Source organism: Molossus molossus, unplaced genomic scaffold, assembly GCF_014108415.1.
Source record: "Molossus molossus isolate mMolMol1 unplaced genomic scaffold, mMolMol1.p scaffold_m16_p_15, whole genome shotgun sequence".
Lineage (NCBI taxonomy): Eukaryota > Metazoa > Chordata > Mammalia > Chiroptera > Molossidae > Molossus > Molossus molossus.
In genome coordinates this window covers 28,277,391-28,291,470 of record NW_023425350.1, presented here as the reverse complement: position 1 = coordinate 28,291,470, position 14,080 = coordinate 28,277,391, and the positions used below count along the sequence as shown (strand labels likewise).

The 14,080-nt window shown below is 36.0% G+C and overlaps 1 protein-coding gene across 1 annotated transcript in view; it reads right to left on the bottom strand.

The window, feature by feature from the left end:
• EML4 (EMAP like 4) overlaps window positions 1-14,080 on the bottom strand; it is a 157,677-nt gene that overhangs the window by 41,296 nt on the left and 102,301 nt on the right. The window contains 5 exon segments of the mRNA XM_036263513.1: window positions 4,650-4,745; window positions 7,412-7,522; window positions 9,150-9,219; window positions 12,806-12,955; window positions 13,919-14,042. Of these exon segments, the coding sequence (XP_036119406.1) occupies window positions 4,650-4,745; window positions 7,412-7,522; window positions 9,150-9,219; window positions 12,806-12,955; window positions 13,919-14,042 (551 nt within the window).

Below are 14,080 nucleotides of genomic sequence, written 5' to 3'. Positions count from 1 at the left end.
GAAGGGAGAAGGAGAGAGAGATGGAAACATTGGTGAGAGAGAACATCGATGGCCGCCTCCTGCACATCCCCTACTGGGGATTTATTTGGCCCACAACCTGGGCATGTGCCCTAACCGGGAATTGAACCAGTGACCTCTTGGTGCATGGGTCGATGCTCAACCACTGAACCATACCTGTCGGGTTTTCCTGGTCATTTTTAACAATATGTTTTTATAACAATGATTTAAATTTGATGTCCTCATATTATTATACCATCTTTTATACTATTTATATATAACTGCATTAGGAAGACACTTATATGAATTAGTTTTATTTTTTATTCTTAAAAAAATATTTTTATTGATTTTAGAGATAGAAAAAGGAAGACGGAGAGAGAGAGAAACATTGATATGAAAGATAAACATCAACCAGTTGCCTCCCGCACGAATCCCGAAAGGAGATCAAGCCCACAACCTGGGCATGTGCCCTGAGCAGAAATTGAACTGGAGACCTGAAAGTGCACAGGATGTTGCTCAATCAACTAAGCCCACACCGGCCAGGACTATATGATTTAGTTTTAGATTATTTTAGCTTCTTGCACATTTAAGAAAAAGTACACTAAAACTATCAAATGCAGGAGCAATGTACATTTGTCTTAAGACACTGCCATTTTGCCCTGGCCGGTTTGGCTCAGTGGTTAGAGTGACGTCATGCACACTGAAGAGTTGTGGATTCGATTTCCAGTCAGGGGCACATATCTGGGTTGCAGGTTCAATCCCTGGCCCCAGTTGGGGTCGTGCAGGAGGCAGTCAACTGATGTGTCTCTTTCACATCGATGTTTCTCTCTCTCTCTCCCTCTCTCCATCCTACTCTATCTAAAAATAAATGGAAAAATATCCTTGGGTGAAGATTAATTACAACAAAAAAAGACACTGCCATATTGATTAAATAATGTTTTACCTTTCTTTATTTGTACTATTATTTCTGACTACTCATTCATTTAAGAAAATATTATTGATTTAGAGATTCATCCTCAGGCTAAAGGCTTAAGTAGTATATAGAATAGTCACTACAGATTCATATAAAAATAAATAACAAAGAGCTTTTATGCCATTTCCCTAAAAAATTTTGGAAAAAATAGGAGTTAAGTTGAAGAGAACTGGAGTAAAAAAAAAAAAAGGAAGAAAATAGACACAAGAGTTCAAAGAACTCACAAGTAGTTTTTTTCATTGAAATTACTGAATTGAGGATGTTTTAAAAACACTATGTTTTCAATATGTTCAGTAAAGCATAATTGAATTCTTATTAAATCGATGTTTTATGGTAAAAGTACCTACTTAAACTTAACAGTGAGGTGAAATCTATATGCTTGTAAAGCTGTTTATTGGTAGCTGGTATTCATCTACAGAGTGATCATTAATATTCTTTTTTTTTAACTTAGCAAGAACTTCATGTGTACAGAAGCATTTCCTCGCTGCAAACCAACACGGTAATCTTATAAACAAAGTGAGTTAAATATAATACACTTTTTACATCCTTATACTAATAAAATGACACTTGAAAGAATTGAGCTAATATACATTTTTTTCCCCATGGCTCCAATATTTCCATAAATTTTACATTTCTACTACTACTAACAATTGGGCTCTATGGTCTTGTAGAGGCACATAAATAAAACCCAAACAATCTAATCTGCGTAACCTTATCGGGTTATAAAATGAATGAAAAGGGCATTAACTTTTCTATTTATATAGTTTTCCACAAAGTGTAGTATGGAACTATATATACCTAGCAAGTCAAAGTAAATTTTAAAGATAATGTGTTAATTAACAAAACAAAAATTAGTCATCTCTCTTCCAGGATGATTTTGCCTTTTAAAAACTGATTGAACTAGTCCTTAGTTTTCACTTAGATAAAACCAAAACTACTTGAGAGTTGAATCTTATGCCAAACTGATTAATCAAGGATTATAAAATTAGCTATAAATATTCCCAGTATACAAACATATAGTACTAATAAAAAGATATTCAAGATATACCTCAGATCCCTTTTCTATCCCATCCCCGTGCTTAATTAATCACAATCCTATTTTGTAGCACCATAGATTAGCTTTGTATGTTCTATTTAAGCAGAATCATATAATGTACTAACTTCTTCGGTTCTGGTTTATTTTATTAATTTTGTGAGGTCCATTTTATGTTGGTGCATATACTGTGGTTTATTCATTCCAGTTCTTGTATAGTATACCTGTGTATGCAAAGACCACATTATTGATTTATCCATCCTCCTACTGATGGGTATTTGAATAATTTCCTTTTTAGGGGGGCTACCATTATTTTTGATTGTCTTTTGGTCAACACATGTAAATACTTTTTTTGGGTTTATACCTAGGAGTGGAACAGGATGGGTCAGAGATTATGCATATGCCTATGTTCAAATTTAGTACGTAATGCCAGTTTTTTAAAATGGCTGTACCAATCTGTATGTCCAGCAGCAGTGTATGAGAGTTCCAGTTACTTTACACCCTCATCAGCCTTTGTGTGCTTGTCTATTCTTACCCATTCGTATTTCCACATATATTCAGCTTGTCAATTTCTATAAAAATCATTCTGAGGTTTTGACTATATTGAACTTATAGATCAATATGCAGAAAAGTACATCACATCTTTATAATACTATTTTCTATCTGTTTTAATACTATTTTCTATCTGTATATTCCTCCATTTATTTAGGTCTTTATCTTCTGCCAATAAGGTTTTGAAGCTGCTTTACTGAATTTTAAATTTGCATAAATTAGTAAGTTATGTATAAACTCCCCAAATCCTTGTAACTTAAGCAAGGATAGAGCTCATCTATAGAATAGAATAAGGTCCATAAAGGGAGAAGCTAAGAGGAGAGACAGAGAATAAAGATCCAGCCCCTGAATTAAGTCATTCCTAAGGCAAAATCCCCATGACCTTTACTAGAGGTTTTTTTTTTCCCTCCTCAAACACAAATCAATAAAACTCTCTTTAAGACAGCTTTAACTTGTTTTGTAGTCACTTGCACTGGAAAGTGTTCTGATACAGACATTTAGAGTCGAGTTTAGAGAACTTGCTGACTGACTGGGTATGAGAAGCAAGGGACAAGGAGTCATATCTATCTTGGGAAACCAAGTGGAATGTGGTGTTAATCAGTGAGAGGTGAAACTGGTTGGAAGCTAAAGGAAGATGATTAGTACAGATTTGGCTATGATGATTCTGACTTGTGGGATAGAACATTCAAATAAAGATGCTTGGCAGGCAATAAGAAATGTAGGTTTAAATCTGTGAGAGCGATCTAGGCTGCAGGTAAATAATGTGGGACACAGCAGATAGTAAGCAATGCTATGGTAGCAGTATATGATGTCAGTGGAGGATGTAAGATATAACTCTGAGTAATACCAACATTAAAGGTCCTGGAAAGGAGATCAAGGAATGACCAGTAGGAGGAAAACCACAAGACTTCATCTGGTAACCTTTACTACAAAGGAACAAAATTCACATACTGCACTTTGGTATAACTTCTGTTTCGATGTTAATTTACTTTGAATGATGGCTGAAAGACTATCTGTATCTTCATTTATATTTTTTAAAGTTTGAGGTTTCCTGACATCTTATATTCCTTTCAAGTACAATCAAATCTACTCTATTTCTTTCAAAAGATTAAGATATACCATCTGAAAAACATAACCTCTTTTTGACTAACAAGCTGAAAGTTTAAAGCTTATACAGAACAAAACTGCTGAGACAGAGAGAGAGAGGGCGGGCATGCAATTGAAGAGGAATGTGATGTTATTTAAGAGTACAGTAAATATGTCATAGGCTTTTTATAGTCATCCTGTCATTCTGAATCCTTTGAAAGCCTGTCAGAGGAAGGCCATTTATGACCCATGTGAATGCAGTTACAATGCTAACCTGACATTCTTCCTTTACAAGTTATAGCCTGATCCACACAAAGGACCAACTGCATTTTATGTAATATTCCAACAAACATAATTAAGACCAAAAAGCTTATCATTACATATAATTTTCAGTTATGCCAACCATATTCCTATGACTGAATTTTTCCTTTAGATTTTTAAAGCTAAAAGATTGAATGAAATAACACATTTTGTTGGGGGGGGGGGGTGGAGCAGCAGTAGCACCCTGGCCAATGTGGCTCAGTTATTTGGACATCATTCCATGCACCGAAAGGTTGCCAGTTAGATTCCTGATCAAGGTACATGCCTGGGTTACAGGCTTGATCCCCAGAATGAGACATGCAGGAGCAGTCAATCCTTTGCTCTCACACATCGATGTCTTGCTCTCTCTCTAAATAATAATAATAAAATCTTTAAAAAAAAAAAAGGCAGTAGCCAAATATGGTATTGTCTTAATTTTGAGATTAGACAGCCATCTACTTTGGCATTTCAGTAGCATGAAGTGTCTGAAATATCACAGATATTGGTGGAAGCTGCTTGACTACTTTATCTTCAGATACCGTAAGAATGGTATTCTTAATGGCATAAAATGATGACAAATCAATAAATCTGATGAGTCTGGTCAGTCAGTATGCTCTTACAAATTAAGGTTATGCAATATACACCCAATGATCCACAAAACAAATAATGTATTCTAAAAGATAATAACTGAAAAACTTTTTGACTTACCTTTATTTCTGCTCCTTTTGACTTTTTCTGCCAATCCCACACAGTAAGCATATGCTCATTGGAGTCATCAATAACACATAAATGAACTCCTGAATCCTAAAGAAAAGTCCATTTAAAGGCATTTAAAATTTTTCAGATAAGGCTGACTTTCTAAGATTAAATACCATATTATTAAAACTGCCAACATTAAGATAACTGAAAATCCTTTAAAACGTAGATTCCTTGAAATATAATGAATATACTACTAAGACTATTTCCTTCAGAAATATAATATTCTATATTTTCCATTTTAAATTATTTCCCTAAGTTTATTTCTACTTGCCATCTAGCCACTTCTATTATTCAGAGATAGCAAATAGTTCATTTTGAGGATATCCTAGTCCCACTTCTGTATCTTATGCTTCCCTCTTGCCTTGTATTTAAAGTATAGTCCCTTGAGGTAGGCATGAAATGTACATAATTTCATAACTTTGATCTTAAGTTTGATTTTTGTTAACCTTCACCCAAAGATATTTTTCCATTGATTTTTAGAGAGTGGAAGGGAAAGGAGGGGGAAGAGAGAAACATCAATCAGTTGCTTCTTGCACGTGCTCCAACGGGGTCAGGGATCGAACCTGCAACTCAGGTATGTGCCCTTGAGTGAGAATAGAATCTGTGAACCTTTGGTGCACAGGCTACTCTAGCTAATGAGCCACACCAGCCAGGGCTGCTACTAAGTTTTGATAGTTTGATGAAACAAGTTAAAATTAATGTCCATTTTAAAGTTTACCAATTTCAGCTTTCCATGATATACATTAATGTGAAGAAACAAAATAAATAAAAGCATAACTAAATTCCTTTCTATTTATTTTTCCAAAATGATTTTCATTCACATAATTTAAGTCTCCTAGTTTAAGGAAAAAAATTGGATATTAAAACTTTATTATTTTTTCCCTACTAGCATTTGCAGCATATGCCTTATATGTCTACGGAACAAAGAAAAACTGTGGTGGCCTAGCCAGTGTGGCTCAGTAGATTGAGCGTCATCTCCTGGACTGAGAGGTCCCCGTTCGATTCCCAGTCAGGGCACCTGCCGGGGTTGCGGGCTCGATCCCAGGTAGGGTGTGTGCAGGAGGCAGCCGCTTGATGTTTCTATCTCTCTCTCCCTCTCTCTCTAAAAAAAATCAATAAAAACATATTAAAAAAAGAAATACTGTGTGTAGAGGAGAGGTACTGAGGACCGGCAGAGCTTACTCTGTTGTCTTTCTGTTAGCCTTTACTGGAATGATTACCTAACCTAGGAAAAGTCAGAGTAGGAGGCAATCCAAGATAGTTTTAACATTGTAACAATGATATCAACAAGATGACAACAGTTCCTGCTACTGAGATGGGGGGGGGGGGGGGAGGAGTGAGTAAAGTATTTCCTTTCTGTCCTTTTATCTCCTTTTCTAAATGCCTTTCTCCCAATTCCTGACTAATTTGCCCCTTGACATTTGGTGCTTTTAAGCTAGCAAATTTCCTACACACACCCAAATTTATCTTTCTATTCTAAAAATGTCCCTTCCTCTTCCATGTCCCATGAAACTCCCATAATATTTAGCTGCTGATACCTAGGAACTGAAGAAACGATATGAATACAAAATACATTCTAAAGTATGAATGGGACTTAATAAAATCTGGAGGAATATTTATATTTGAAATTTAAAGTTCTGGGCCTTGGCCTGTGTTGCTCAGTGGTTAGAGCGACAGCCCATGCAGTGAAGGGTCATGGGTTTGATTTCCCATCAAGGGCACATGCCTGGGTTGCAGATTTGATCCCCGGCCCCAGGAGGAGTGCATGCTGGGGGCAGCTGATTGACATGTCTCTCTCACGCTGATGTCTCCCTATTCTCTCTAAAATTCAAATGGCAAAAATATCCTTGGTGAGGATTAACAACAACAATAAAATTATGGATCCTGCCCTGGCCAGTGTGGCTCAGTTGGCTGGGGCGTCGTCCCATACACTGAAAGGCTGCCAGTTTGATTCCTGGTTAGGGCACATACATAGGTTGTGGGCTCAATATTTGGTTGGGGCGTGTATAAGAGACAATCCAATTCATGTTTTTCTCTCTCTCCCCCTCCTTCTTCCTCTCTCTTTAAAAAGGAAAAAATAAAATCATGGATCCTAAAATGTAGGTCTCCTACATTTACCATAATATGAATAATTTTATATAATTTAAGAGTGAATACAATGTTTAATTAGTAACATCCTGTTTTGTTTTCCCCTCAGAATAAAGCTTCAAGGCTTAGGTAAAATTGCTAAGCACTGAATTTGAAACTCATGTTGTCATCAATTCAGAACCAAGATAATTCATGATTTTAGTGAATACAAAGGTTTGATTGTTTCTTTTGCTCCAACATGACATTAAGAAAAGACAGTATTTGTGCATAATCGGTCAAAGTTTTAAGTCTGTGAATTTTCTAAATAAAATTATTTATTCAAGCTAAACAAAAGCATATCTTAAGGTATCTGTTTTAATTTTACTGTGCTATGCATATATTCCTCTAATCATTTCCTGATACTACACTGGAATTCTATTTCAAGACACAAGTATAATTAAGTGTACTATCCTGGATCCTATCTAAATAAAAATTACTTTAGTACTTAGGTTAAAATGCTGGCTTTAGCTAACATCTCATGTTTCAATTCAGAGTTATCACTTTCTATGAATACACACACACAACTGAACCTCTTTTAGGCTTCTTTGTACCACTTGCTTACTCCTTTAAAAATTGTTACTTACTGCTTTTGAAAAATCCAGGCATCCTACTCCACGTTCAAAAGTTCCAAGTCCAATAATTTGCAGTGTGGATAGACTAACTGAATCCCACACTCTGACATGGGGTTGCAGAGGCTGCAAAAACAAGGGGAAAAAGATAGTAGGAGTAATTGGTATACAGGTGGACGCCAATAAATACCTCTACAACACAGAACTGTTTGCTGTCTTTAAAAAGTAATGAAGATGAATAAATAATAAAAAAATAATTACTACAGCCCTGGCCAGTTTGGCTAAGTGGTTAGAGCGCTGGACTACGAACCAGTGAGTCAAGGGTTAGATTCCAGGCAAGAGCATGTACCTTGGTTACGGTTCGTCCCTGGCCCTGGTCGGGGTCATGTGGGAGGCAACCAGTCAATGTTTCGCTCTCTCTCTCCCTCCCTCCCATTCTATCTGAAGATAAATAGAAAAATATCCTCAGGTGAGAATTAAAAAAGAAATAAATAAATTACTACATTTAGACATGCTCTCAAAGAATCCCGAGCAGGTATTTTTCTTCTCATACCATGAAATGAAGGATATAGCCAACAGTGATAATAATAGTAGTAGCAGCAGATAAGTTGAGTATTTCCCATCTGCCATATATAATTCTAAGAACATCACATGTATTAATTCATTTAATCTTCATAATTCTATGAGCTATGTACTATTATAATCATAATTTAACAAATAGGAAACTGAGATATGGAGATTTAAATAACTTGCCCAAAGTCATACGGCTATTAAATAAAGGTGGAGTCAGGATTCTAACCCAGGAAAATTTGCTCTGGATCCCCTGCTTTTAGCATTACTTTTATTCCTGGGAAAATAGTATTTTTTAAAATCAGTGTTCAGTAAATTGCTAAGCACACAGTTCTTAAAACAGAATCTGGAACTAAAAAGGGTCTGGGGTCTTAAAAATCACTTACTATATCCTCCAACTCCTTTTCATTAAAAAAACTGAAGCCAGAGAATGCCTTGAGTCATAAAAATGCTAATCAGTCACTATTAATATTCACTGCTGATCCTTAAAATAATTGATTATTATTTAAGCTTATTTAGTAATATTGAATTGTAACTGAAAATTTTAAAGTGTTATCAGTGCTACTCATAAAATCAAGGGGTCTATCAATTTAGGGAAATTGCAGTACCTCTGGCAAACACCGATAACTTATTCTATGTTAAAAACAATAACAACACAATCTTATCAGTACTCCCATTTTTTTTTTTTTATCCTCACCCGAGGACATTTTTCCATTTTTTGTACAGATAGAGTGGGAGGGAGAGAGAGGAAGGGAGAGAGAGTAAGAAACATCGATGTGAAGGGACACATCGAGTGGCTGCCACCCGCACGACCAACCAGGGCCGGGGACAAACTACAACCGAAGTACGTGCCCTTAGCGGGAACCGAACCTGGGTCTCTCCGGACCGCAGGCCGACGCTCTAACCGCTGAGCCAAACTGGCCAGGGCAGTACTCCCATTTTTATAAGTAAATAATTTCCTTAGAGAGAACACTTGTTTTTTAGGGGGAAAAAATATAAGTGGTATATTTCTCTTTTGTTTTTTTGAAATGTTCTTACATTCTAGTATTTTTCCTCCTGCTTATACTAGAAGTCTTAGTAGTTAAATTTAGAAGAATAAAATGAGATATAATAAAAATCACCATCAATTCCATTCTAATAGTAATGTCACTAGGTACAGAAGGCATAAAACTGTGATACTCACCCTTCCATCTTTATCCACTCCAGCTATCTGTCCAGTTGCAATCCTAATTTTGTCAGGATGTATAGCAAGGCTAAAAAGCAGTATTAATAACAATTTTAAATAAAGGAAATGTGAAATTGCAGAAATATGCCTTAGTATCAACATTTTAAAAATATTTTTTTAATCACTAAAAAATCTCCCTGTGATCTATTTGATCAGAGAGATGCAAATTAAAATTACAATGAGGCATCACCTCACACCTTTAATAATGGCTACTATAAATAAATCAACAAACAACAAGTGCTGGCAAGTATGTGCAGAAAAGGGAACCCTAGTCCACTGTTGGTGGGAATGCAGACTGGTGCAGCCATCCTGTGGAAAACAGTATGGAGTTTCCTTAAAAAATTAAAAATGGAATTACCTTTTGACCCAGTGATCCCACTTTTGGGTTTATACCCTAAGAATCCCAAAACACCAATCAGAAACAATATATGCATTCCTATGTTCATAGCAGTGTTACTTACAATAGCCAAAATTTGTAAACAGTCCAAGTGCCCATCAGTAGATGAGCAGATAAAAAAGCTGTGGTACATTTGCATAATAGAGTGCTATGTGGCTATAAAAAAGAATGAACTCTTACCCTCTGGAACAGCATAGATGGATCCAGAGATTATTATGCTAAGCAAAATTAGCCAGTCAGAGAAAGACAAATATATGATCTCACTAATATCTAATCTAATGAATAAAGTAAACTGATAAATAAAGTAGAACCACAAGTATGGATACATGGAACAGGCTGACAAATGTCAGAGGGGAGGGGGATGAGGGGAACTGTATAAAGGAAGGTGAAGGGATTAGCTAAAGAACATATATACATAGCCCATGGACACAGACAATAGTGTGGTGAGGGCCAAGGATGGGAGGTGGGGGCTGGGTGGAGGCGGGCAAAGGGGAGGGCATCTGCAATAGTGTTAACAATAAATTTAAATAAATAAATAAATAAATAAAGCAGCACAAAGAATGCTCAAAAACCATTTACCAATATTAAAAATTTTTAACTTTAAAACAAATAAGCATTTTTCTATTTTGCCACAAAATCTTTATATTATTAACAGCTCTTCTATCATTTCTACTTTTCTACGAAGGAACACAACAGTGAACATCTTCACTCCTAGTGATTCCAACCTTTTAATTAGCTCTTAAGGTTAAACGGGGCAAGAAATTTTTTGGTACAAATTGAAATTAGTATAGCATATATGCCCATATTTCTCATGATAAACATTAATAGCTAGCAAAATTTTTAAAAAGATGTCTTCATGACCACATCTAGAATCTTTCTACATCTACAATCAAGGGACAAACTCAACATGAGAACATACATTTCTGTACTTTACATGTATTGCTCATTGCTTTCCACAAGAGTATGAATTTAAAGTACCATAGGAAATAAAAACATTTTAAAAGTTTCATTATAATTTCCCCAAATTAAGAATTATATCTTTGCTCTGGACAGTTTGGTTCAGTAGTTAGAGTACTGGTCAGCAGTCGATTCCCAGTCAAGGGTTCGATTCCCAGTCAAGGGCACGTACATTGGTTGCAGGTTCGATCCCTGGCCCCGGTCGGGGTTGTGTGGGAGACAGCCAATCATTGCGTCTCTCTCACATTGATGTTTCTCTCTCTCTCCTTCCCAACTGTCTGAAAATAGATGGAAAAATATCCTCGGGTGAGGATTAAAAAAAAAGCTGCTGCATTGAGACTGCTTAATGGCAATTATATTTTCTAGTCAGGCACATACACACAAAAGTAAAATTTCTGAATTAGGTAATATATTTGCATGGTTCCAATATCAAAGCTATAAAGAGACATACTGAGAAAATTCTTTTCTACTCTGGCCCATCTGCTAAGATCTCATCCATCTCTCTACTATTCCCTACTCCTTTTATCCCCAACTAGGTAATTGCTATAATCAGTTTCTTCTTAGTAATAATTTTGGAAAACTTTCACATATGTAGAAGCCAAGTTAAATATTTATTTTCCATCCTCTTTTTACCAATGGTAAAACACTGTGCCCGTTTTCCTACTCTTTAAAAATTTTTTAGTTTGGAGTATATATTAGGAATCTTTCCATCTTAATACATAAAGAACTTCCTCATTCTTTTTTTTTTCCCTCTCCCAAGGACATTTTTCCATTTTTTGTTCAGGTAGCGTGGGAGTGGGAGTGGGGGAGGGGGGGAGAGAGAGAGAGAGAGAGAGAGATAAACATTGACATGAAAGGGACACATCGAGTAGCGGCCTCCCGTGTGACCCAACCAGGGCTGGGGACAAACTGCAACTGAGGTACGTGCCCTTAGCAGGAACTGAACCCGGGTCTCTCTGGACCTCAGGCTGATGCTCTAATAGCTGAGCCAAACTGGCCAGGGCTCATCCTTTTTTTTTTAATAGCTACATGGTAACATATGGGTACATTATAACTTCACTAGTCTCCAGCTAAATGATCTTTAGGCTATTTCCAATCTTTGCTATCATAGACATATTGTAATAAATAATTCTGTACATATGTTATTCTTCCAGTATAAAAGGCAATATTTTAATTATCTCTAAAAGTTTAACAATATCTATATAATATTCTAATAGTTAATATTAATTTTTTCTGATAAAGATATAGTTGCAAAAATAATACGGACATAGAAAACTTTTAAATGTTAAAAAATAATGATTTAAGCAGTAAATTACTTAACTTAATTAAAAAGTAGCAAAATTAATTGAGTAATTTTATTTTGTTTATTTTTTAAATATGTTTTTTAATTGCTTTTTTAGAGAGAGAGGAAAGGAGAGAGAAATCAAAACACTGATGTGAGGGAGAAATACTGATCAGCTGTCTCCTGCACACCCCTACTGGGGATCAACCCAGGCATGTGGCCTTGACCAGGAATTGAACTGGGACCTCTCAGTCCATGGGACAAAGCTCAATTCACTGAGCCACAACGGATAGGCTAATTGAATAATTTTCAAACAAGTCTAAGCATTTAAACGTTCTCACATTTTTAGTTTGACACCCTATGGGTTACTTATGATTCTTCTCCCCAAAATAAAATCCTCAAATTAAAATATTTATCTGCACAGACTAAATCCTCAATAAATATTTAGTAGCCAATGCTCATTCTCAGCCTGGCAAGTGTGGTTCAGGGGATTGAGCACTGCCCCATGCACCAAGAGGTCACTGTTTCAATTCCCAGTCAGGGCACATGCCTGAGTTGCAGGCGTGATCTCTGGTAAGGGGGTGTGCAGGAAGCAGCCAATGTTTCTATCTCTCTTCCCCTCTCCCATCCTCTCTCTCTACATATTAAAAAATAATCATTCTCAGATACCTACAAAAGTCTAGTGTGGCCCACATACCTCTGATACTATAGGCCAGAAGAAAAGGATTATAGAAGATCTGAGAAAGCAGAAGAGATCCTCATCGAAATTTATAGGTGATGTTTTATGGCTGCTGATATGACCACCATTTTGGAGGCCTGTAAGTCCTTTTTTCTTTCTCAAATGTATTCTACAGACTGCTCATATCTTTAAATTCTGTCCACAAGAAATAATTTCCAATAAAACAACAAATTTTGAAATCCCCCAAACACAAATGAGAGCATGAAATTAAAAAACAAACCATGTTAAATGATACCAACCATTTCACACAGTCTGTATGACCCAGGTAGTGTCGTTGAGTTCTCTCCTCATAATTAAATAGTACTACAACTGATGCTATGAAATAAACTATTTCCCCGGTAGGAAGAAGGTAAACATTAGCTCGACAGTCCTTTCCTCGATAACCATATCTTAAAAGAAAGAGTCAAGGTTTAAAACAAACAATTTTCAAGGTGTTAAATTAACATTTTTTTTCAAGGATACTTAAGGAAATCAGAAAAGTATAATGTAAAGAGGACTGGACTGGAACTTGAAAACTCATGGTTGCCAATATGCTTTAATCAGACAAATACATATTGAGTTCCTGATGTATCAGGCATAGCGATAACACACAAACCAATGTAGGGCCCATGTCCCTGGAGCTTATGCTCTGGCAACATGATAAAAACAAATACCAATTATACCATTAGAAACTGTGGAAAGAAAAACAGGATGCTATAAGAGCCATAAAATGAGGACCTAATTTAAATGGAGAGAAAAAGAGGGATCAAGAGAAGAGCTATCTGAGAAAGTGACATTTATGCTTGACCTAAATGATAAATCAGAGATAGCCAGGCACAGTTTGGTAGGCAGAGTCTCTGTTAAAAGTGGTACAGAATTACAGGATTGGTGAGATTTCCCAAGCTCATTTCTGCCAAAAAGGAAGGACATAGTTCAAGGTGTGGAGGAAGAGGACATAGGATAAAGGAGGCAGAAAGCAGAGTTTAAACTATTAGCTTTCTTCTGCTTCACAGTCAGTTTATTAGAGGTTCTAAGAGAACGGAGAATTTCTAATTGAAATTAGGAAAGCTCCATTTTATGTAGTCACTTCTTTAAAAACTCTGGCGAGAACAATAATACAAATACGTGCCAGGATGAGCACAAAACACTGCTTGCTCCATTCGAAGATATTAATTTTGGTGATTTTAAATTCCTAGTAGCAAAATATATAAAATATGTGAAAGGATCAGAGATGCCATCTCTTTACCTTCTTAAGAGGTTGTTATACCTATTACATTTACTTTTCTGGTATAAAAATCATTTTGATAAAGCTAGGTAAACTAATTTTTCTTAAACGAAGCAAACAAATCTGCTGTCATGATAGAAAAGGATACACCCACTCCAGTTTGAGCTTCTCAGGAGGCAGTTCTGTTCTGATGTCATCGTAGTTGTCAACATCAGAAGGAATAAACATTGTAATTGGCCGACCTCGCATAAACATTTTAATATATTCTCCTTCTGTTGAAACACAAGACAAAAATTAAGTCAGATGCCTT